The sequence below is a fragment of the Erinaceus europaeus genome, chromosome 1 (assembly GCF_950295315.1).
Source record: "Erinaceus europaeus chromosome 1, mEriEur2.1, whole genome shotgun sequence".
In the NCBI taxonomy this organism is placed as follows: Eukaryota; Metazoa; Chordata; class Mammalia; order Eulipotyphla; family Erinaceidae; genus Erinaceus; species Erinaceus europaeus.
The window spans coordinates 304,998-327,084 of NC_080162.1; the positions used below are offsets into that span (position 1 = coordinate 304,998).

A 22,087-nucleotide genomic window follows, 5' to 3' on the forward strand; every position below is an offset into this window, starting at 1 on the left:
TTAGACACGTGTCCGCTGCAGCACACACGGCGAGATCCACGGTCGGCCGGAGACAGAGACGCATTGCTGGGAACTGTCGAACGTCAGACACTTGAAACGAGCCCAGCGACCTTGTGGAGAGGGACTCGGAGGAGGGAATAAACCTTCAGTCACGGAGCTCCCAAACCCACAAAATGGGTTCCCAGAGAGATGAGCTTCACTGACAGGGAATTCCCAGGTTGTAGCCCCTGGATGTGCTTATAATCTGACTGTGATGCATTTGTGAGGAGGCCTCAATACAGGGCAGAAAGACGGAAATATGATGAAGGGCAAAGAATGTGTAGACAGTCTGAGATGGTGCAGTGGTTAGTGCAGGCTGGCCTTCACTGGGTGAGACCATGCAGGTCAGGCTGAACCTTGGCTTCTGCCTCCTAAAAGGCAACCCCGCCGTGGTGTGTCTTATGCTGAGGCTAAGCTTTCCCAGACACGGCTCTGCAGGAAACATAACAGGAACTCAGGCAGCCAGAGCCTGAGTGGTGGGCCCAGTCCCAGCCCCAGCCTGCAGCCTCTGCTTCTGTGACGCCTTTGCTCTGGGCCTGCACCCTATAGCCTGCGCCGTCCCTCTGTCAGGGCCGGGGCTGCCACGGTGACCTGAGCTCCTGGCCCGCACGTGAACAAAAGGCTCCTTTCTTCCTCCGCCCGCCTCGATTTCCATCACCTTGATTATTAGCAGAGTTCCTTGACACCCCCAGGGTTTCAGAAATGTCCGTGCTTATTTCTATAGACAACATGTTCTGACAATGCCGGCTGCAGAGCCCTGCTTTATTTCACTGGCTTCTGTCATAAAATCAGAAGAGACAGTGTGGCTCCTTACGGAGGGTTTAAGTCACCTGACGCTGACACACCTACTGAAAACCAGGTGCTTCCAAGGAAACTGATCTCCACAGGTGTCACTGCCTAACACTAAAAATGTCTGCTGGGAGCCGTGTAAGAAGACAAGGCCACCAGCTCACGAAAGCAGCAGCCAGACGCCAAGGTGAAGCCACCTGCTCGGATGAGGGACCCAAGTGTGTCCCAACACTGACCGGCGTTCACCATGACCGCAGAGCCGGCATCGGGGGTCTCCTGCGTTCACCGCGACCGCAGAGCCGGCATCGGGGGTCTCCGGCGTTCACCGCGACCGCAGAGCCGGCATCGGGGGTCTCTGGCGTTCACCGCGACCGCAGAGCCGGCATCGGGGGTCTCCGGCGTTCACCGCGACCGCAGAGCCGGCATCGGGGGTCTCCACGTGGATCCAAAAAGCCATCGGCAGAGCAGCTCTGGCCGAGCAGAGGGAGCTGGAGCCCACAGTTCTGGCCTTGCCATCAGGGCTGCGACACTCTGGGCCGACTTTTTCAGGGAAAGAGACGGCAGCACAGGAGAGACGGAGAGACACGCCAGCCCCAAGCTTCCCCAGTGCCGGGAACAGCAGCTCGAGCCGGGGTCAGTGGCCTGGCAGGTGGGCTCACTCCCCGGCCATGGAGCCCACACAATCCAGGTTTCTTCCCCATCACCCTCCTGCCCCACCCCAGAGTCCCTAAAGAACCCTATTAACCAGGACCAGGTGGTGGCACACACGGTTGAACACACACATTACAGCACACAAGGACCCGGGTTCAAGGCCCTGGTCCCCACCTGCATGGAGGAAGCTTCAGGAGTGGTGGAGCAGGGCTGCAGGGGTCTCTCTGTCTCTATGCCTCTATCTTCCCTCCTCCCATCTCAGTTTCCCCGTCTCTATTAAGCCATATATATATATATATATATATATATATATATATATATATATATATATATATAATTTTTTAAGAACTCTATTAACCTTCAATCTCCTTGCAGCACACTGCCCCAGAGATGCTAGAGAAACATGGGCATCCAGACAGGACTTGGTGCTAACTGCAAAGCACTAGTCACTAAACAAGCACTTGGCAAGAAGTGGAATTTAGAGCTATGAGCACATGTGACAACAACAAAGTGGGACAGTCATGGCCAGCAGCCACCAAGGAGGTGACCTGGAGCCCCAGAACCTCCAGCTTGGAGGACATGGGTCTGCAGAATACTTGCCATGTATCAATGACCAAAACTAAATAGCTGTGTGTGGGAACCACTGGACTTGTCACATTGGGCCTGGTCTTCACAGCATAATCACTTCTCTCTGGGAGTGCCGTCATTTCTTTAAAATGTGTTCCTGGATCAGAAGGTTGGTCTTGAGAATAAAACCAGCACATGTGAAATAGTGATTTGTCTCTGATATTCCTTATACTCCTAAGGGGGCCACTGAGTCAGCTGTGATAACCTCAGAGCAGGTAGGTTTAGTTCTGAATTCTCAGAAAGAGAACCTCGCCTCAAGAAAGTTGGCTTACCACCCAGCACAGGCCACATCCTGAACATGAGCAGGACTCCTCAGCAGCAATACAGTGCTGTGGCAGCATATGAGACGTCCCGAGCAAGGGCCGTGCACACTATGGGGCAGTATCCAGCAACACCCGACCTCTAGCCACTATGCCAGCAGGACCCATCTACAGCTGGACCAACAAGAACAAAATCATCTCCTAACACTGCCAGGCACCTCCTGGCAGCTACGTCTTCCCGCTGCATGGTGAGTCATGATTTTATGTTGTTACCCATCACCCATCTTGAAACAATGAGGCCGGGAGATGGCGTGGGCATAAGGCTGCAGAATCCCAAGCATCAACCCGAGTTTGCTCCACAAAATTGGTGCCAGATGTTCGAGATGTCAGCTCTGCTACTTCACCACACCGTGTGTTAATATATTTTAAATCTATTAAATGAGTGGCAGAAAAGCAACGGGCACTGTCAATCCAGAGAGTGAACAGCAGCCTGGGAACAGTACAATCTACAGGAAGAAAGGTCAATCCTGAGGACAGGTACAGTCTACAGCCGAACAGCTCAGCCCTGGGGGGACAGGTACAGTCTAAAGCAGAACAGCTCAGCCCTGGGGGGACAGGTACAGTCTACAGCCGAACAGCTCAGCCCTGGGGCACAGGTACAGTCTACAGCAGAACAGCTCAGCCCTGGGGGAACAGGTACAGTCTACAGCAGAACAGCTCAGTCCTGGGGGAACAGGTACAGTCTACAGCACAACAGCTCAGCCCTGGGGGGACAGGTACAGTCTACAGCAGAACAGCTCAGTCCTGGGGGGACAGGTACAGTCTACAGCCGAACAGCTCAGTCCTGGGGGGACAGGTACAGTCTAAAGCAGAACAGCTCAGCCCTGTGGGGACAGGTACAGTCTAAAGCAGAACAGCTCAGCCCTGTGGGGACAGGTACAGTCTACAGCCGAACAGCTCAGCCCTGGGGACAGGTACAGTCTACAGCAGAACAGCTCAGTCCTGGGGGACAGGCACAGTCTACAGCAGAATAGCTCAGTCCTGGGGGACAGGCACAGTCTACAGCAGAACAGCTCAGTCCTGGGGGACAGGTACAGTCTACAGCAGAACAGCATCATTATCACTGCTGGGTGTTGACCAAATGTGATTACAAGCACTGATTATAATATTATTAGCTAATAAACTGAGAAATGACTCTTCATGACACATTCAGGAGACTACAGTGCGTAGACGTTCAGTGATCTCTTCATCTGTCTAGAATCGCTTCCACGTCACGTCCCAGGGAACATTTCATTGCACTCGCCTCTGCTGAGCCTCCAGAGACTAGCTGGAACATGCTTTCAAACAGCGCCTTCTCTGAGGAGTAAGGGAAATTCGTTCCGTTTTTCATGGGCTGGAGTTCTCAGAGACCTGTGGCCCAGGTCTCTTCCCCTTTGGAAGCCCTACTAACAGGAGGCAGAGTCAGTCTGGACTTGCAAGGGCCCCGGCGTTCAGTACAGAGCAGGGCACCCTGCCACGTGCGGGCACAGGACTGTGTTTATGTCCTCGGTGCCCAGCTCTAGGCGGCCAGCTGATTCCAATGTGGGGCATTCAGTGGCAGGCAAGCTCTCTGCACCATCAGCCTGCTCCTGTCTGGACACATCCTCCTGAACATGGGAAAGACTGTTCTAGCAGACTGACATAAGCCACCCTCTCGTCCTTATGGACTCTGTGATAGTCATCTCGAGTTGGCTGAGGACACCAGATATCTATTTTAAAATACACAGATGATCTTTTGCTAAGCTAGTCTTCAAGGAAGCGGCCTAAGTCCCAAGTGTTCTCCTAGAGCAGAGTGTGTTCACCTGGCCCCTGACGCCGTGTTCATACAGGAGAGTGTGATCACCTGGTCCCTGTCCCCGTGTTCATACAGGAGAGTGTGATAACCTGGTCCCTGTCCCCGTGTTCATAGAGCAGAGTGTGTTCACCTGGTCCCTGTCCCGTGTTCATAGAGCAGAGTGTGATCACCTGGTCCCTGTCCCGTGTTCATAGAGCAGAGTGTGATCACCTGGTCCCTGTCCCCATGTTCATAGAGCAGAGTGTGTTCACCTGGTCCCTGTCCCGTGTTCATAGAGCAGAGTGTGTTCACCTGGTCCCTGTCCCGTGTTCATAGAGCAGTGTGTGTTCACCTGGTCCCTGTCCCGTGTTCATAGAGCAGAGTGTGTTCACCTGGTCCCTGTCCCGTGTTCATAGAGCAGAGTGTGATCACCTGGTCCCTGTCCCGTGTTCATAGAGCAGAGTGTGATCACCTGGTCCCTGTCCCCATGTTCATAGAGCAGAGTGTGTTCACCTGGTCCCTGTCCCTATGTTCACAGAACAGAGTGTGATCACCTGGTCCCTGTCCCCGTGTTCATAGAGCAGAGTGTGTTCACCTGGTCCCTGTCCCATGTTCATAGAGCAGAGTGTGATCACCTGGTCCCTGTCCCGTGTTCATAGAGCAGAGTGTGATCACCTGGTCCCTGTCCCGTGTTCATAGAGCACAGTGTGTTCACCTGGTCCCTGTCCCGTGTTCATAGAGCAGAGTGTGATCACCTGGTCCCTGTCCCGAGTTCATAGAGCAGAGTGTGATCACCTGGTCCCTGTCCCCATGTTCATAGAGCAGAGTGTGTTCACCTGGTCCCTGTCCCTATGTTCACAGAACAGAGTGTGATCACCTGGTCCCAGTCCCCGTGTTCATAGAGCAGAGTGTGTTCACTTGGTCCCTGTCCCATGTTCATAGAGCAGAGTGTGATCACCTGGTCCCTGTCCCGTGTTCATAGAGCAGAGTGTGATCACCTGGTCCCTGTCCCCATGTTCATAGAGCAGTGTGTGTTCACCTGGTCCCTGTCCCCATGTTCATAGAGCAGAGTGTGTTCACCTGGTCCCTGTCCCCGTGTTCATAGAGCAGAGTGTGTTCACCTGGTCCCTGTCCCCGTGTTCATAGAGCAGAGTGTGATCACCTGGTCCCTGTCCCCATGTTCATAGAGCAGAGTGTGATCACCTGGTCCCTGTGCCCGTGTTCATAGAGCAGAGTGTGATCACCTGGTCCCTGTCCCCATGTTCACAGAGCTTAGTGTGATCACCTGGTCCCTGTCCCCGTGTTCATAGAGCAGAGTGTGATCACCTGGTCCCTGTCCCCATGTTCATAGAGCAGAGTGTGATCACCTGGTCCCTGTCCCCATGTTCATAGAGCAGAGTGTGATCACCTGGTCCCTGTCCCCATGTTCATAGAGCAGAGTGTTTACCTGGTCCCTGTCCCTTGTTCCTAGAACAGAGTGTTCACCTGGTCCCTGTCCCCATGTTCATAGAGCAGAGTGTTTACCTGGTCCCTGTCCCTTGTTCCTAGAACAGAGTGTTCACCTGGTCCCTGTCCCCATGTTCATAGAGCAGAGTGTGATCACCTGGTCCCTGTCCCCATGTTCATAGAGCAGAGTGTGATCACCTGGTCCCTGTCCCCATGTTCATAGAGCAGAGTGTTTACCTGGTCCCTGTCCCTTGTTCCTAGAACAGAGTGTTCACCTGGTCCCTGTCCCCATGTTCATAGAGCAGAGTGTTTACCTGGTCCCTGTCCCTTGTTCCTAGAACAGAGTGTTCACCTGGTCCCTGTCCCCATGTTCATAGAGCAGAGTGTTTACCTGGTCCCTGTCCCCGTGTTCCTAGAACAGAGTGTTTACCTGGTCCCAGTCCCCGTGTTCATAGAGCAGAGTGTGATCACCTGGTCCCTGTCCCCATGTTCACAGAGCTTAGTGTGTTCACCTGGTCCCTGTTCCCGTGTTCATAGAGCAGAGTGTTTACCTGGTCCCTGTCCCTTGTTCCTAGAACAGAGTGTTCACCTGGTCCCTGTCCCCATGTTCATAGAGCAGAGTGTTTACCTGGTCCCTGTCCCTTGTTCCTAGAACAGAGTGTTCACCTGGTCCCTGTCCCCATGTTCATAGAGCAGAGTGTTTACCTGGTCCCTGTCCCCGTGTTCCTCGAACAGAGTGTTTACCTGGTCCCTGTTCCCGTGTTCACAGAGCAGAGTGTTTACCTGGTCCCTGTCCCTTGTTCCTAGAACAAAGTGTTTACCTGGTCCCTGTGACTCTCTTGTAGTTGTCCTTGGAGTACACGGCAAGAATGCTGACGCCTGAGCCCATGTTCACCAGCAGCATGGGGTACGGGTTATCGAGGCAGCAGGGCTTTTTCTGACATAATTCTGGATTCGTGGGGTTCTCAAAATAGTAGCATTCCGGCTTGCCGTTGAATCCGAGGGAGTCGATGTAGAGCAGGCCCTGAATCAGACAGTCCAGCTCGTCCAGCTTGTGGAGCTGCAGGTCGGCAATCTGAAAGAGAGCAAGGCCTGGTGAGGGGCAGCGGACACAGCCAGGCTTCTGCAAAGGACTTCGTGCCGAGGCTCCGAGGCTGCAGGTTCCATCCCCAGTCCAACCATAACCCCGAACTGAGCAGGGCCTGGTTAGAAAAATAAAAATGAGGGCTCGGAGACAGCACAGTGGTTCTGCAAAAATACAAATGGGGTGGGTGAGGGGCACAGCAGTTAACGGCAGACCTGGGCTGAGCACACACTGCAGTGCACGAGGACCCAGGTTCAAGCCCCCGCCCCCACTTGAGGGGACGCTTCATGAATGGTGAAGGAGCCATGCAGATGTCTCCTATTTCCCTCCCCTTTTTCTCTCTGTCCTTTTAAAAACAGAGAGATGAGAAAGGGGAGGATGTCCACAGGAGCAGTGACTTCCCTGTCACAGGCACCCAGCCCTGTGGTAGCCCAGGCGATCTAAAAATAAATAAATAGATAAACAAACAAACCTCACAGGAGAGGCCACAAAAGCCGGATTTAAAATGTGTCAGGGTGGCTGGGAGGCTCAGGGAGTAGGGTGCGTGCTGTGCATACATGGGGTGCCAGGTTCAATTCCAGGCATGCAGGGTAGCACTCTGCTGCCTCTCTCTATCTCTCTCCACCCAGAATCAACAAACTTTAAATAAATAAAATACTAAAATGTGCCACAAACTTAAAGAGCACACAGACAGCCTCACAAGAGAAGCTGCACGGCTGGATCAGTGGTTCCAGCAGGAGCAGGAGTGGGGCTGTTGGCACGGCATCCGCGGCGTCTGCCAAGGGGCAGGAGTCCAGCCTGGCTACCGGGAAAACGTTGCTTCTTACATGCTGGATGATGGCACCTGCAATATACATCCTCACCCTGCTCTCCAGACATTGCCAGGGCTGTTGTTTGGAAAGAGAGTCTTTGCAGATGGAGAGGAATCCCGCAGGCCGGTGGCTGACAGAACACTGGACAGCGCTATTCTGCCTGCCTCGTTTGGAAAGAGAGTCTTTGCAGATTGAGAGGAATCCTGCAGGCCAGTGGCTGACAGAACACTGGACAGCGCTATTCTGCCTGCCTCGTTTGGAAAGAGTCTTTGCAGATGGAGAGGAATCCTGCAGGCCAGTGGCTGACAGAACACTGGACAGCGCTATTCTGCCTGCCTCGTTTGGAAAGAGTCTTTGCAGATGGAGAGGAATCCTGCAGGCCGGTGGCTGACAGAACACTGGACAGCGCTATTCTGCCTGCCTTGTTTGGAAAGAGAGTCTGCAGATGGAGAGGAATCCCGCAGGCCGGTGGCTGACAGAACACTGGACAGCGCTATTCTGCCTGCCTCGTTTGGAAAGAGTCTTTGCAGATGGAGAGGAATCCTGCAGGCCGGTGGCTGACAGAACACTGGACAGCGCTATTCTGCCTGCCTTGTTTGGAAAGAGAGTCTGCAGATGGAGAGGAATCCCGCAGGCCGGTGGCTGACAGAACACTGGACAGCGCTATTCTGCCTGCCTCGTTTGGAAAGAGTCTTTGCAGATGGAGAGGAATCCTGCAGGCCGGTGGCTGACAGAACACTGGACAGCGCTATTCTGCCTGCCTCGTTTGGAAAGAGAGTCTTTGCAGATGGAGAGGAATCCCGCAGGCCGGTGGCTGACAGAACACTGGACAGCGCTATTCTGCCTGCCTCGTTTGGAAAGAGAGTCTTTGCAGATGGAGAGGAATCCCGCAGGCCGGTGGCTGACAGAACACTGGACAGCGCTATTCTGCCTGCCTCGTTTGGAAAGAGAGTCTGCAGATGGAGAGGAATCCTGCAGGCCAGTGGCTAACGGAACACTGGACAGCGCTATTCTGCCTGCCTCGTTTGGAAAGAGAGTCTGCAGATGGAGAGGAATCCCGCAGGCCGGTGGCTGACGGAACACTGGACACGGTCCCAGCACAGTCCTCACTGCAGGAGGCTTTCGTGCTGTGCCCCCCACGCCCATCTGCCTCTATCTAAACATGACGTAACATGGGAGACAGAGAATTGGCGTGAAGACCAAAGGCAGAGGCCAGGGGGCTGCGCCACAGGCAACAAGCACCGACAGCCACCAGCAGCTGGAAGGCCGAGAACCAGAACCACCCCCAGGGCCATGAAGGAGGCCTGCTGCTGCCAGCCCTTCACTCTGCATTTCTGTCCTCAGAGCCACGGCCGGGCAAGTGCCCGCTGTCCTGAGCCGTCCGGTTTGCCCCAGCCTGTCACAGAGCAGCCCGGGGGACTCCCACCGTGTGAGGAGAGCGAGGCTGCCTGGCAGGAGGCGGCGAGGATCCTACGCTCTCTTGGCAGGACACGAGCTCCCAGGGGAGACGAGGTGGACCAGGGAGCGCAGGGCAGACTCCCCGGGCCCCAGGCCCGTTCCCAGGCACAGGCTCCAGAGCAGACGGGCCAGATGGAATTCTGAGCTCTAAGGCTCCACTGAACAGTGCGGGAGATGCTGCTCGAGCCTCCAGCCCTTCCCCTGCTGCGTGGAACAATGATCTGCACAGCTCAGTGGCACAAAGACCAGCCTAGTGATAACGTAACACAGGTGGGAAAGGATCACAGAGGCATACGCAAAGGACAAAAGAAAGGTCTTTCACTAATAGCTGGGTGGTTTCCAAGTCTCCTTTTATTGAGATTTTGTATTATCTTTACTCACTTGTTGGATAGAGACAGAGAGGTTGAGAGGAAGGGGAGACAGAGCAGAAGGGACACCTACAGCCCCACAACGTGCACCACCACCCGCCCCCCGATCTCCTTACACGCTCCTGAGAGATAAAACTTCCACTGGGGGCCAGCCGGCAGTGCAGCGGGTTAAGCGCACATGGTGTGAAGCACAAGGAATGGCGTAAGGATCCTGGTTCAAGCCCCCAGCTCCCCACCTGCAGAGGAGTCGCTTCCCAGGAGGTGAAGCAGGTCTGCAGGTGTCTGTCTTTCTCTCCCTCTCTGCCTTCCCCTCCTCTCTCCATTTCTCTCTGTCTTATCCAACAACAACGACAGCAATGACAACAATAACGACAAGAGAAACAAAATGGGGAAAATGGCCTCCTGGAGCAGTGGATTCATAATGCAGGCACTGAGCCCCAACAATAACCCTGGAGGCAAAAAAGAAAAAAAAAAAAACTACTTTACTTCCATTGATGAAAAGGGACTCTGCTCCCCTGCTGGTGGGAACACAGACTGGGGCAGCCCCTGTGGAGACTGTTGGAGGGTCGTTAAACAAGTGAAAATGGCATCACCGTAGGACCCAGCAACCCCACTCTGAGGCGTTTATCCCGTGGACACTAAACACTAATTAGAAGGGACACATGGCCCTGTTCACAGCTGCGTGATTCACAGCAGCCAGAGAGTGGACGCAGCCGAGACGCCGGTCATCAGACGGCTGGGTAGAGAAGTGATGGGGTACAGACTCCATGGAATACTACTCAGTGGGCAAAAAGATGACGTCGTGTCCTTTGGGACAAAGGGGATGTCACTGGAGGTGATTGTGCTCAGTGAAAGACGGCTGCCAGATGGTGCCGCACATATGTGGGATCTAGAGCTGACTCACATGAACGTGAAGAGAAAACAGAGCAGGGTGATGGCACACCTGGTCCCCGAGCGCTAGCACCCAGGCTCAGCCCCTGGTCACCGAGCGCTAGCACCCAGGCTCAGCCCCTGGTCCCCGAGCGCTAGCACCCAGGCTCAGCCCCTGGTCACCGAGCGCTAGCACCCAGGCTCAGCCCCTGGTCCCCGAGCGCTAGCACCCAGGCTCAGCCCCTGGTCCCCGAGCGCTAGCACCCAGGCTCAGCCCCTGGTCCCCGAGCGCTAGCACCCAGGCTCAGCCCCTGGTCCCCGAGCGCTAGCACCCAGGCTCAGCCCCTGGTCACCACAAGTGAAGCAGGGCTACAGATGTCCCTCTGGGTATTATCCCTCTCTCTCCCTCTCCCCTCTCACTTTCCCTGTGTCTCTACCCAATAATAAATAAGATTCTAATTTTAAAAAACCAAAAATTTTCTCTCTGTGTATCTTTTTTTTTAATTGCCATCAGGGTTGTTGCTGGGACTGGGTGCCAGCACGATGAACCCACGGCTCCCATAGCCATCCCCCCCCCCTTTCTTTCTTTTCTTTCTACTTTTATTTAATAGGACAGAGAGAAATTGAGAGGGGAGGGGAGACAGAGAGGGACAGAGACAGAGACACCTGCAGCCCTGCTTCACCGCTCATGAAGCTCCCCTGCAGGGAATCAAACCCCGGGCCTTGCGCATGGTGGTGTCTGTGCTTAACTGAGTGCGCCACTGCCTGGCTGCCATGTAGCTCTCCGCAGAAACAAATAAAACGGGCCAGGCAGGGCACAGCTGGCTAAATGCACATTACTGTGCAAACACCAGGCGTGAGCCCTACTCCCCACCTGCATGGGGAAGCTTCACAGGCAGTGGAACAGGCCTACAAATGTCCCTCTCTCTCTCTCCCCTTCTTTCTCTCTCTCTCTCTCTCTCTCCCTCTCTCCCCTTCTCTCTCTCCCTCTCTCTCTTTCTCTGTCCTATCAGATGAAGAAGGGGGAGGAGGAAGGGGAAGAGGACGAGGGGGAGGGAGAGGGGAGGTGAAGGGGCCAAGCGGCGCACTGGGTTAAGCGCTCAAAGCACGAAGCGCTCAAAGTACGAAGCGCAAGGTCCCGCACAAGGATCTGGGTTTGAGCCCCTGCTTCCCTGCTGCAGGAGGAAAGGGGGAGTGGCCACCAGGAGCAGTGATGACTGCAGGCGCCCAGCCCGAGAGCCCTGGTGGCATAAAATGAAAAAATACATAAATACAATATTTAAAGGAGCTTTGGGGCAGGGAGACAGCATAGTGTTTATGCAAAAGACTCGCACACTCGAGGCTCTGCAGTCACAGGTTCAATCCCCAGCATCGCCATACAACAAAAGGAAAAGGAAAAAAAGAAGACTTGACTTACTGTCAGTCCTTCTGCATTCGCATCAACAAAACCCCAGCCAGAATCATAGTGAGAGCAGGGGCTGAACTGATGGCAGAGTGAGACTCATTCGCAACAGCCACTGACAGGAAGTCGACCTACTGAACCCACGATGGACAAACAGCGTCCACCCAGTGAAACTGGGCGCAAAGTGCATGGGATTATCACTGGGGCTCGGTGCCTGCACCACAAATCCTCTGCTCTTGGTGGCCATTTTTTCCATTTGGTTGTTGTTGCTGGATAGGACAGAGAGAAATTGAGAGAGGACAGGAAGACAGAGACAGGGAAAGACAGACACCTGCAGACCTGCTTCACTGCTTATGAAGACACTCCCCTGCAGGTGGGGAGCCGGAGGCACAAACTGGGATCCTTGGGCCGGTCCCTGCGCTTTGCGCCACATGCGCCTAACCCGCTGCGCCACCGCCCAGCCCCATCCACATTTTTAAAAATTTGTATTATTATCTTTATTTATTTATTGAACAGAGACAGGCAGAAATCAAGAGGAAAGGGGGGGATAGATAGGGACAGACACTGCAGCCCTGCTTCACCACTTGGAAAGCTCACCCCCTGCAGGTGGGGACCAGGGCCTTGAACCCGGGGCCTTGCACCCTGTAACGTGTGCGCTCAACCAGAATCATCCACATTTTAGGGGACTGGCACTGTCGGCAGGACACTCTCCGGGGACACGGTGCACAGAGAGGCAGCAGGACAGGCCACGGCCCGCCATCGCCCTGTGTGCCCAGCCCCGGACGGCCCCGTGAGCAGCACCTGCACTGCTGCTTCCTGCGTGGCTCCCGGGCCTTCGGCTGCCGCTGAGCATTACGCTCCAAGGCACCTCTCACGGGAGCGCTCGCTTAGCACTCAGTAAATGGGACAGGCAGAGCCGTCGCCCCAAACGGAAAAGCAGCGGCCTTGCCCGGCAGCCTCGCGGCGGCGACCAGCCTACTAGAAGTTCAGTCGGCGGGTCAGCACCTGGCACACACGCCTGAGGTGATGCCAAGGAAAGGAGACCTCTCAGGCCAACACACACCTACAGCTTTGAGCAGAAAGGAAACGCTGTTAGCTCACCTCTTCCCTCAAGCCAACTTCAATAAAGTGCTGGCAGCCGGCAAACAGTTCTTGTGCACACGGGGTTCCCGAGGGACAGGTGTTTCTGAAGCAGAGGCCACGCGCTGACGTGGAGACCTCCTCAAAGCTCTGACCACAGGGGAAGAGCAGACTCCCAGATGAAGCAGTGAGCCAGATCACTACCGGACTTAAAAACAAACCCTCTGAAACGCAGGGCAGGCAGGACGTGTGCCTCAGACACTGCAGTTCACGAGCGCAACTGAACCACCCTGCAGGAAAGCTGGGCTGCGTGCTGGGGTGCCAGCTGCTCTGTCCCCAGACTGTTTCCTCTCCGAGGCAGCACGTGCAAACGCTCAGGACAGGTGGAGAGCTGAAGACTGAGGGGATCGTGGCCACAAGCAGCTTGCGCTGTCCCCAGGCCACACACACTCTCAGGGCAGGACGGCATAATGGTCACGCAGACTCTCAGGGCAGGACGGCATAATGGTCACGCGGACTCTCAGGGCAGGACGGCATAATGGTCACACAGACTCTCAGGGCAGGACAGCCTAATGGTCACACGGACTCTCAGGGCAGGACAGCCTAATGGTCACACGGACTCTCAGGGCAGGACAGCAAAACGGTCACGCAGACTCTCAGGGCAGGACGGCATAACGGTCACGCAGACTCTCAGGGCAGGACGGCATAACGGTCACGCAGACTCTCAGGGCAGGACGGCATAACGGTCACGCAGACTCTCAGGGCAGGACGGCATAACGGTCACGCAGACTCTCAGGGCAGGACGGCATAACGGTCACGCAGACTCTCAGGGCAGGACGGCATAACGGTCACGCAGACTCTCAGGGCAGGACGGCATAACGGTCACGCAGACTCTCAGGGCAGGACGGCATAACGGTCACGCAGACTCTCAGGGCAGGACAGCATAACGGTCACGCAGACTCTCTGGCAGGACAGCATAATGGTCACACACACTCTCAGGGACCAGGGGCTCAATGATGCCATGTGAACCACTTTTCAGAACCAGAAGTCTAGATTTTAATATAAAGCTTCCCATTTTTTTTAACCTCTGTCAGTTAATTCATGATACCACTGGCTGACAAGGCAGATCTGAAGGTGGCCCTGTGCTCCACCCACCAGCCTCATCAGGCTGCTCTGGTGCTGGCCTCTGAGGCGATCTTTAACAAGGGCAGATGAGGATCCCAGACAGAGCAAAGAAGCAGACGCAACATCCCGTGTGAACACGACCTGCAGCCAAGCTGTGCCAGTAAGCGTCTAACAGTCAGCTGGCAGCAGAAGCCCTGGACAGGACTTGCCGACTCCTCGGCACGGCCAGTCACACACCCAACGTGGTGGCGACTCCCATACTAGGAAGGCCCATTCACCAAGAACTACCTTGAGCCGGGGGTGGCTCCAGCCCACATGCAGCTGTCCTCAGCGTCTCTAGAGAGTGAGAGTCCTGCGGTCTCTGATTCAAGAAGTTCCAACCCCTCCTCAAACTTTGCAACAGCACCCTGAGCCTTGAACTGTGTAGCTAATGAAAACTGATAGAGAGAGAGATTAGTGGAGAGACAGAAATCTGCAGGTATACAGACACACAGATAGAGATCTCACCTGCAGAACATTAGGCAAGGAAGGGATCACCGTCACCCACTTCGTAGGTGAAGTCCACACCTACAGGTGGTCAGGCTAAGTGACTCAGCCAAATGAGCTAGTACAGGCAGAAGGGGAGAGGAAAAGCTACAGTCCCCCAGTGTGAAGCTGACACTGTCTTAGTACCAAGTCATCCACAGTTGGGGGTAGTCAGGTCTGTTTCCAGGTGCTGCCGGCATCACTAAGCAGATGAGCTGAGACGTAACAGAAGATACTGACTTCCTCCCCATCCCGGATGCTACGTGGGGCCATACATTAGTCAGATGTGCCGAGTCAAAACAAAAACATGGGGTTCCCATCTACGGAGAACACATGTTTTGATAGGGAGACCAAAGTACTAAAAGGAGAAATGAGAGTCTCTTTAACAAATGGCGTTGGGGAAACTGGGTTGAAAGATACAGGAGAATGAAGCAAGACCACATGTCATCATGCACAAAAGTCAGCTCCAAGTGAAGCGAAGACGTAGACATCAGACCAGGAACCAGCAGACACACAGAGACATCCCTGGCTGAGGAGCCTGTCCCAGTCTCTACTGCACAATGTGCTTGAGTTCAATACCAAGGAAAGGAAAACCAAAAACAAACCAAGAATTAGTGAAAAAGTAGATTTGGGCTCTTTTAGACTTTTTTAATTTATTATTGGATACAGACAGAGATAAATTGAGAGGACAGAGATAGAGAGGGAAAGTGAGACACCTGCAGCCCTGCCTCACCACTCATGAAGCTTTCCCCCTGCAGGTGGGGACCAGGGTCTCAAACCCGGGTCCTTGTGCCCTGTAATGTGTGCGCTCAACCAGGTGCACCACCGTCCAGCCCCAAAAACATTAGATTTGTATATAAAATGGTGGTATCCCTCATTGTCTAATCAGTTTCTTAGACCACTTATACTAAACTTTTCTAATCAGTTCCAATTTGGTGAATCATTAATTCTGAATGTTAATTTTCACCAGTCAGAAATTTGTTCACAAGAATAAACCTAAAATGCTAAAAGAACAAGAAAAGAATGAGAGGAAGGGATTGGGGGAAGAAAAGAAAAAGACAGAAATATAGCTTTGCTTCATCAAAAGCCTCCACACATGGGTGTGATTCACTGGCTAGATCTTGCTGTCCTGTGCATTCAGAATCGGATGAAGAACAGCGAATATTTGCTAAGGACTTGAGGAGATTTGCAATATGGATTAAGGTCATAATCCACAACTTGAAGGAATCATGTCACATGAGATCAGCCAGAAAGAGGAGGCTGAGTATGGGATGATCTCACTCATGAGAAGAAGTGGAGAAATCAGAAGAGAAGGGGAACACTAAGCAGAACTTGGACTGGGTTTGGTGTCCTGCAGCAAAGTGAAGGAAGATGGGGTGAGGGCTTCCCGTCCTGGTGCTGACGGTGGAGGAGGACATAGGCAGGGCAGAGAGCATTTTGCAGAAAACTGAGAAATGTTACACATGTACCGACAGCTGTATTTACTGCTTACTGTAAACCTTGATCCCTCCAATAGAAAAAATTTTAGGGGAGTCGGGCGGTAGCGCAGCGGGTTAAGCGCACGTGGCACAAAGCGCAAGGACCGGCGTAAGGATCCCGGTTTGAGCCCAGGCTCCCCACCTGCAGGGGAGTCGCTTCACAGGCGGTGAAGCAGGTCTGCAGGTGTCTGTCTTTCTCTCCCCCTCTCTGTCTTCCCCTCCTCTCTCCATTTCTCTCTGTCCTATCCAACAACAATGACATCAATAACAACAATAATAAAATAACAACAAGGGCAACAAAAAAGGAAATAAATAAATAAATAAATAAATATTAAAAGGGAGTCAGGTGGTAGCGTAGTGGGTTAAGCGCAGGTGGCACAAAGCGCAAGGACCAAGTTAAGGATCCCGGTTTGAGCCCCCGGCTCCCCACCTGCAGGGGAGTCGCTTCCCAGGCGGTGAAGCAGGTCTACAGGTGTCTGTCTTTCTTTCCCCCTCTCTGTCTTCCCCTCCTCTCTCCATTTCTCTCCGTCCTAACAATGATGACATCAATAATAACTAACACAACAATAAAGGAAACAAAAGAGAAACAAAATAAAAATTAAAAATATTTTTTAAAATACAGTTTAAAAAAATTCTAGGAGAGTCGGGCGGTAGCACAGCAGGTTAAGCGCACGTGGCACAAAGCACAAGGACCGGCATAAGCATGCTAGTTGGAGCCCCCGGCTCCCCACCTGCAGGGGAGTCATTTCACAGGCCGTGAAGCAGGTCTGCAGGTGTCTGTCTTTCTCTCCCCCTCTCTGTCTTCCCCTCCTCTCTCCATTTCTCTCTGTCCTATCCAACAACAACGATATCAATAACAACAATAACAATAACTACAACAATAAAAACAAGGGCAACAAAAAATAAATATTAAAAGAAAATTTAAGGCCATAATCAAACATAAAAATTGTCACTTCTTCAAGGTCTGCTATACATCTCTTAGTCAGCCGTAACTAGTCAATTTTTAAAGCGCTTATCTGTGAAGTTGTACTAAAGCAAAAACCATGATTTTCCGTAATACTATTACTGCATAAGTGTGCATGGCACTTGACGGTTTATCACATAGGCTACTATACACCGAAGCTTTACAACTAAGGAAACACCCTTGTTTTCTGTTCTGGATGTGGGAGGACCTGGACACAGCACACCCAAAGGCTCAGCCCTGACTGCTTCCTCTGTCTCAATGAGCTTGCGGACATCACCATGGTTTCCCTGTCCCCTCCTTCAGAGGCAGAGGGACAGTGAGGGAGAGAGAGCACAGCACCGACGCCTCCTTCAGTGCAGTGTGGCCGGGCTCAGTCCAGGGCCACAGCTGGCAGCAGCACACTGTCCAAATGAGCTATGTACCGCATCTGCCTGCTCCCAGTCCAAAGTACCACCCAGAGACCCGCCAGACCCTTTCAGCCCTCCTTAACCCCCCGTGTTTATTCCCTGCACATGCTAGACTCCCTTGCTCATCTAATTCCTGATGCACGGCCATACAAGAGCGTCCGCTCTGGGGAAGCAGAGGGCTTTGCTGTGTCCATGACAGCGCTCGCTCGGTGCTCAGCGCGAGAAAGAAGCTGATTAGCATCCGTGGGGGGAGTGGATTCTTGCTTAGGCCAGAGAGTGATCAAATGCACTCACCCTCACAAATCCGACTAAATGAAGGGACGTCCCTGAGAGCAGACTACCTGGCCGTGCAGTGATCCTGCCCTTAGCTCTGTCTTCCTCTTGACCGAGACTAAGCCTGGAAACCGCCGTGGTCCAGACGCTTCTCCTACACTTCTGTGCCCCACTGGCCAGACTGCTGAGCCAGCCCTGTAGACTTGCTCCCGCTCTGGCTCACTCACCAGGCCCACCCACCCTGCAGGAGCCCAGGCCTCTTTGTTCTGATGACCATCGGTTCCGAGCCCTGAGAACACGCTTGCTCCTGGCATTGACCCAGGGGAGGGATGGAGGTGGTGATGGAGGTTACTGCCCCAGTCACCTTGGCTCCCACAGACCCCCCAGAGGAGACGGCACACGGGGTGGGCGTGTGGGGGCTGGCGCCAGCACCCCCTCCTGCGTCAGACCTGAGGTGGCACGCTGGCTCTTTCCTACATGACCAGAGCCCGGCCACCTCCCTTTAGCGCCTTTGTGCTCGCGCAGAGCCAGAAATGCCGTGCCTGCCGCCCTGCAGGGGCTACTTCCTGTCCCGAAGCCCTGGATTCCCACACTTCCTCTTCCGCCTTCCAGCCACCATTTTGCAGATGAGGGAACTGGGACCCCAGGGAGGAGCAGGGTTCACCGAGGATGGCCAGCAGAGCACAGGAATCTGGGCTCCTGGGGTGGCCCTGAGCCTCAGCCTGGGCAGTCTCCAAATTCTTTGCCTGCCGGGCGCCTCTGTGGGAGAAGGTATCCAGACACTTAAGGAAGTAGAGACACCAAGCTCTACAACTACACAGGGGAGCAGACAGCAAGAAATAAAGAAAAATGAAGATAAACTAAAATGGCAAAGCCTGGAACAACCAGTCTCGCTGAGGACAACCATGACGGGTCTGGCAGAGACCACTAGCCACAGGAGCGAGGTGCCAACAGTGCTGCCTCTAGCAACACAAAGTCTGCACCGGTGACCTTTCTTAAACATTTTTCTTTTTTTAATATTTATTTATTCCCTTTTGTCGCCCTTGTTTTTGTTGTAGTTCTTATTAGTCGTCGTTGTTGGATAGGACAGAGAGAAACGGAGAGAGGAGGGGAAGACAGAGAGGGGGAGAGAAAGGCAGACGCCTGCAGACCTGCTTCACCGCCTGGGAAGCGACTCCCCTGCAGGTGGGGAGCCGGGGGCTCGAACCGGGATCCTGACACCGGTCCTTGTGCTTGGCGCCACCTGCACTTAACCCGCTGCGCCACCGCCCGACTCCCCATCTGTGACTTTTTACATCGCATGAACAAGCATCGATTCATGTATTCACTCCTCCTAATCGTCCTTTCCTCTTTCTTTTCCTTCCTTCCTCCCTTCCTTCTTTTCTCTTTTTCTTTCTTTCCTTCTCACCAGTGTTATCACTGGTGCTCAGTGTTGCATGACAACGTCACCGTTCCTGGTGGCCATTCTCTTCTTACCCCCATTTTCTTTCTTTCTCTGATGGAGAGAGAAGGGGAGGGAGAGAAGCCCCAGAAGCAGGCCCCTCTGACAGTGCAGCCCCTCAGATGGGCGCCAGGGTGGAGCGGCTCCTGTACAGCACAGCGCATGCAATCTACTGGGGGCTGCAGCACCCATCCAACTGACAGACTTTATGGTGAGGCTGCACGATTTAGTTCCGGGACGGAATGCCAGCAGTTTAGACTGCAGGCTTTGGGGAGATGTTTCTAGCGCCGCTCACTATATTGTCATCTTTCTGGAAAGACGCATCTCCAAATCTCACGGTACATTCCCATGCTCTGTCATTTCTGGCAGACTGTCGCCCATGGTTCTTCGCCAGTTACTTCACTTTATAACATTGCTCATGACATGAGGCTCTGAGGGATATCTGGATGGAGAGGCAAAGCTGAACACAATCTTGCTCAACCAAGTCTTCCATTAGTTAGGATTCACAGATCTGACTGTGTCTCAGAGTCTGTCCCTCCAGAGTCCAAGTCTCAGTGTGTCTCAGAGTCTGTCCCTCCAGAGTCCAAGTCTCAGTGTGTCTCAGAGTCTGTCCCTCCAGACAGTCCAAGTCTCAGTGTGTCTCAGAGTCTGTCCCTCCAGACAGTCCAAGTCTAAGTGTCTCAGAGTCTGTCCCTCCAGACAGTCCAAGTCTAAGTGTGTCTCAGAGTCTGTCCCTCCAGACAGTCCAAGTCTAAGTGTGTCTCAGAGTCTGTCCCTCCAGACAGTCCAAGTCTAAGTGTGTCTCAGAGTCTGTCCCTCCAGAGTCTAAGTCTCAGTGTGTCTCAGAGTCTGTCCCTCCAGACAGTCCAAGTCTAAGTGTGTCTCAGAGTCTGTCCCTCCAGAGTCCAAGTCTCAGTGTGTCTCAGAGTCTGTCCCTCCAGAGTCCAAGTCTAAGTGTGTCTCAGAGTCTGTCCCTCCAGAATCCAAGTCTCAGTGTGTCTCAGAGGCTGTCCCTCCAGAGTCCAAGTCTAAGTGTGTCTCAGAGTCTGTCCCTCCAGACAGTCCAAGTCTAAGTGTGTCTCAGAGTCTGTCCCTCCAGACAGTCCAAGTCTAAGTGTGTCTCAGAGTCTGTCCCTCCAGACAGTCCAAGTCTCAGTGTGTCTCAGAGTCTGTCTCTCCAGACAGTCCAAGTCTAAGTGTGTCTCAGAGTCTGTCCCTCCAGTGTCCAAGTCTAAGTGTGTCTCAGAGTCTGTCCCTCCAGACAGTCTAAGTCTCAGTGTGTCTCAGAGTCTGTCCCTCCAGTGTCCAAGTCTCAGTGTGTCTCAGAGTCTGTCCCTCCAGACAGTCCAAGTCTCAGTGTGTCTCAGAGTCTGTCCCTCCAGACAGTCCAAGTCTCAGTGTGTCTCAGAGTCTGTCCCTCCAGACAGTCCAAGTCTCAGTGTGTCTCAGAGTCTGCCCCTCCAGACAGTCCAAGTCTCAGTGTGTCTCAGAGTCTGTCCCTCCAGAGTCCAAGTCTAAGTGTGTCTCAGAGTCTGTCCCTCCAGAGTCCAAGTCTAAGTGTGTCTCAGAGTCTGTCCCTCCAGACAGTCCAAGTCTAAGTGTGTCTCAGAGTCTGTCCCTCCAGAGTCTAAGTCTCAGTGTGTCTCAGAGTCTGTCCCTCCAGACAGTCCAAGTCTCAGTGTGTCTCAGAGTCTGTCCCTCCAGACAGTCCAAGTCTCAGTGTGTCTCAGAGTCTGTCCCTCCAGACAGTCCAAGTCTAAGTGTGTCTCAGAGTCTGTCCCTCCAGAGAGTCAAAGTCTAACTGTGTCTCAGAGTCTGTCCCTCCGGACAGTCCAAGTCTAAGTGTGTCTCAGAGTCTCTCCCTCCAGACAGTCCAAGTCTCAGTGTGTCTCAGAGTCTGTCCCTCCAGAGTCCAAGTCTAAGTGTGTCTCAGAGTCTGTCCCTCCAGACAGTCCAAGTCTAAGTGTCTCAGAGTCTGTCCCTCCAGACAGTCCAAGTCTAAGTGTGTCTCAGAGTCTGTCCCTCCAGAGTCTAAGTCTCAGTGTGTCTCAGAGTCTGTCCCTCCAGACAGTCCAAGTCTAAGTGTGTCTCAGAGTCTGTCCCTCCAGAGTCTAAGTCTCAGTGTGTCTCAGAGTCTGTCCCTCCAGACAGTCCAAGTCTAAGTGTGTCTCAGAGTCTGTCCCTCCAGAGTCTAAGTCTCAGTGTGTCTCAGAGTCTGTCCCTCCAGACAGTCCAAGTCTAAGTGTGTCTCAGAGTCTGTCCCTCCAGAATCCAAGTCTCAGTGTGTCTCAGAGTCTGTCCCTCCAGAGTCCAAGTCTAAGTGTGTCTCAGAGTCTGTCCCTCCAGACAGTCCAAGTCTAAGTGTGTCTCAGAGTCTGTCCCTCCAGACAGTCCAAGTCTAAGTGTGTCTCAGAGTCTGTCCCTCCAGAGTCTAAGTCTCAGTGTGTCTCAGAGTCTGTCCCTCCAGACAGTCCAAGTCTAAGTGTGTCTCAGAGTCTGTCCCTCCAGAGTCCAAGTCTCAGTGTGTCTCAGAGTCTGTCCCTCCAGAGTCCAAGTCTAAGTGTGTCTCAGAGTCTGTCCCTCCAGAATCCAAGTCTCAGTGTGTCTCAGAGGCTGTCCCTCCAGAGTCCAAGTCTAAGTGTGTCTCAGAGTCTGTCCCTCCAGACAGTCCAAGTCTAAGTGTGTCTCAGAGTCTGTCCCTCCAGACAGTCCAAGTCTAAGTGTGTCTCAGAGTCTGTCCCTCCAGACAGTCCAAGTCTCAGTGTGTCTCAGAGTCTGTCTCTCCAGACAGTCCAAGTCTAAGTGTGTCTCAGAGTCTGTCCCTCCAGTGTCCAAGTCTAAGTGTGTCTCAGAGTCTGTCGTCCAGACAGTCTAAGTCTCAGTGTGTCTCAGAGTCTGTCCCTCCAGTGTCCAAGTCTCAGTGTGTCTCAGAGTCTGTCCCTCCAGACAGTCCAAGTCTCAGTGTGTCTCAGAGTCTGTCCCTCCAGACAGTCCAAGTCTCAGTGTGTCTCAGAGTCTGTCCCTCCAGACAGTCCAAGTCTCAGTGTGTCTCAGAGTCTGTCCCTCCAGACAGTCCAAGTCTCAGTGTGTCTCAGAGTCTGTCCCTCCAGAGAGTCAAAGTCTAACTGTGTCTCAGAGTCTGTCCCTCCAGAGTCCAAGTCTCAGTGTGTCTCAG

The 22,087-nt window shown here is 53.4% G+C and overlaps 1 protein-coding gene across 4 annotated transcripts in view; it reads right to left on the reverse strand.

Annotated features, from left to right (window-relative positions):
- The window catches only part of PANK1 (pantothenate kinase 1), a 96,735-nt gene that overhangs the window by 21,379 nt on the left and 53,269 nt on the right, over window positions 1-22,087 (reverse strand). For all 4 annotated transcript variants that reach the window (XM_060178981.1, XM_060177893.1, XM_060177490.1 and 1 more), the window contains one exon: window positions 6,447-6,700. In XM_060178981.1, the coding sequence (XP_060034964.1) occupies window positions 6,447-6,700 (254 nt within the window). The remainder of the gene's footprint in view (window positions 1-6,446; window positions 6,701-22,087) is intronic.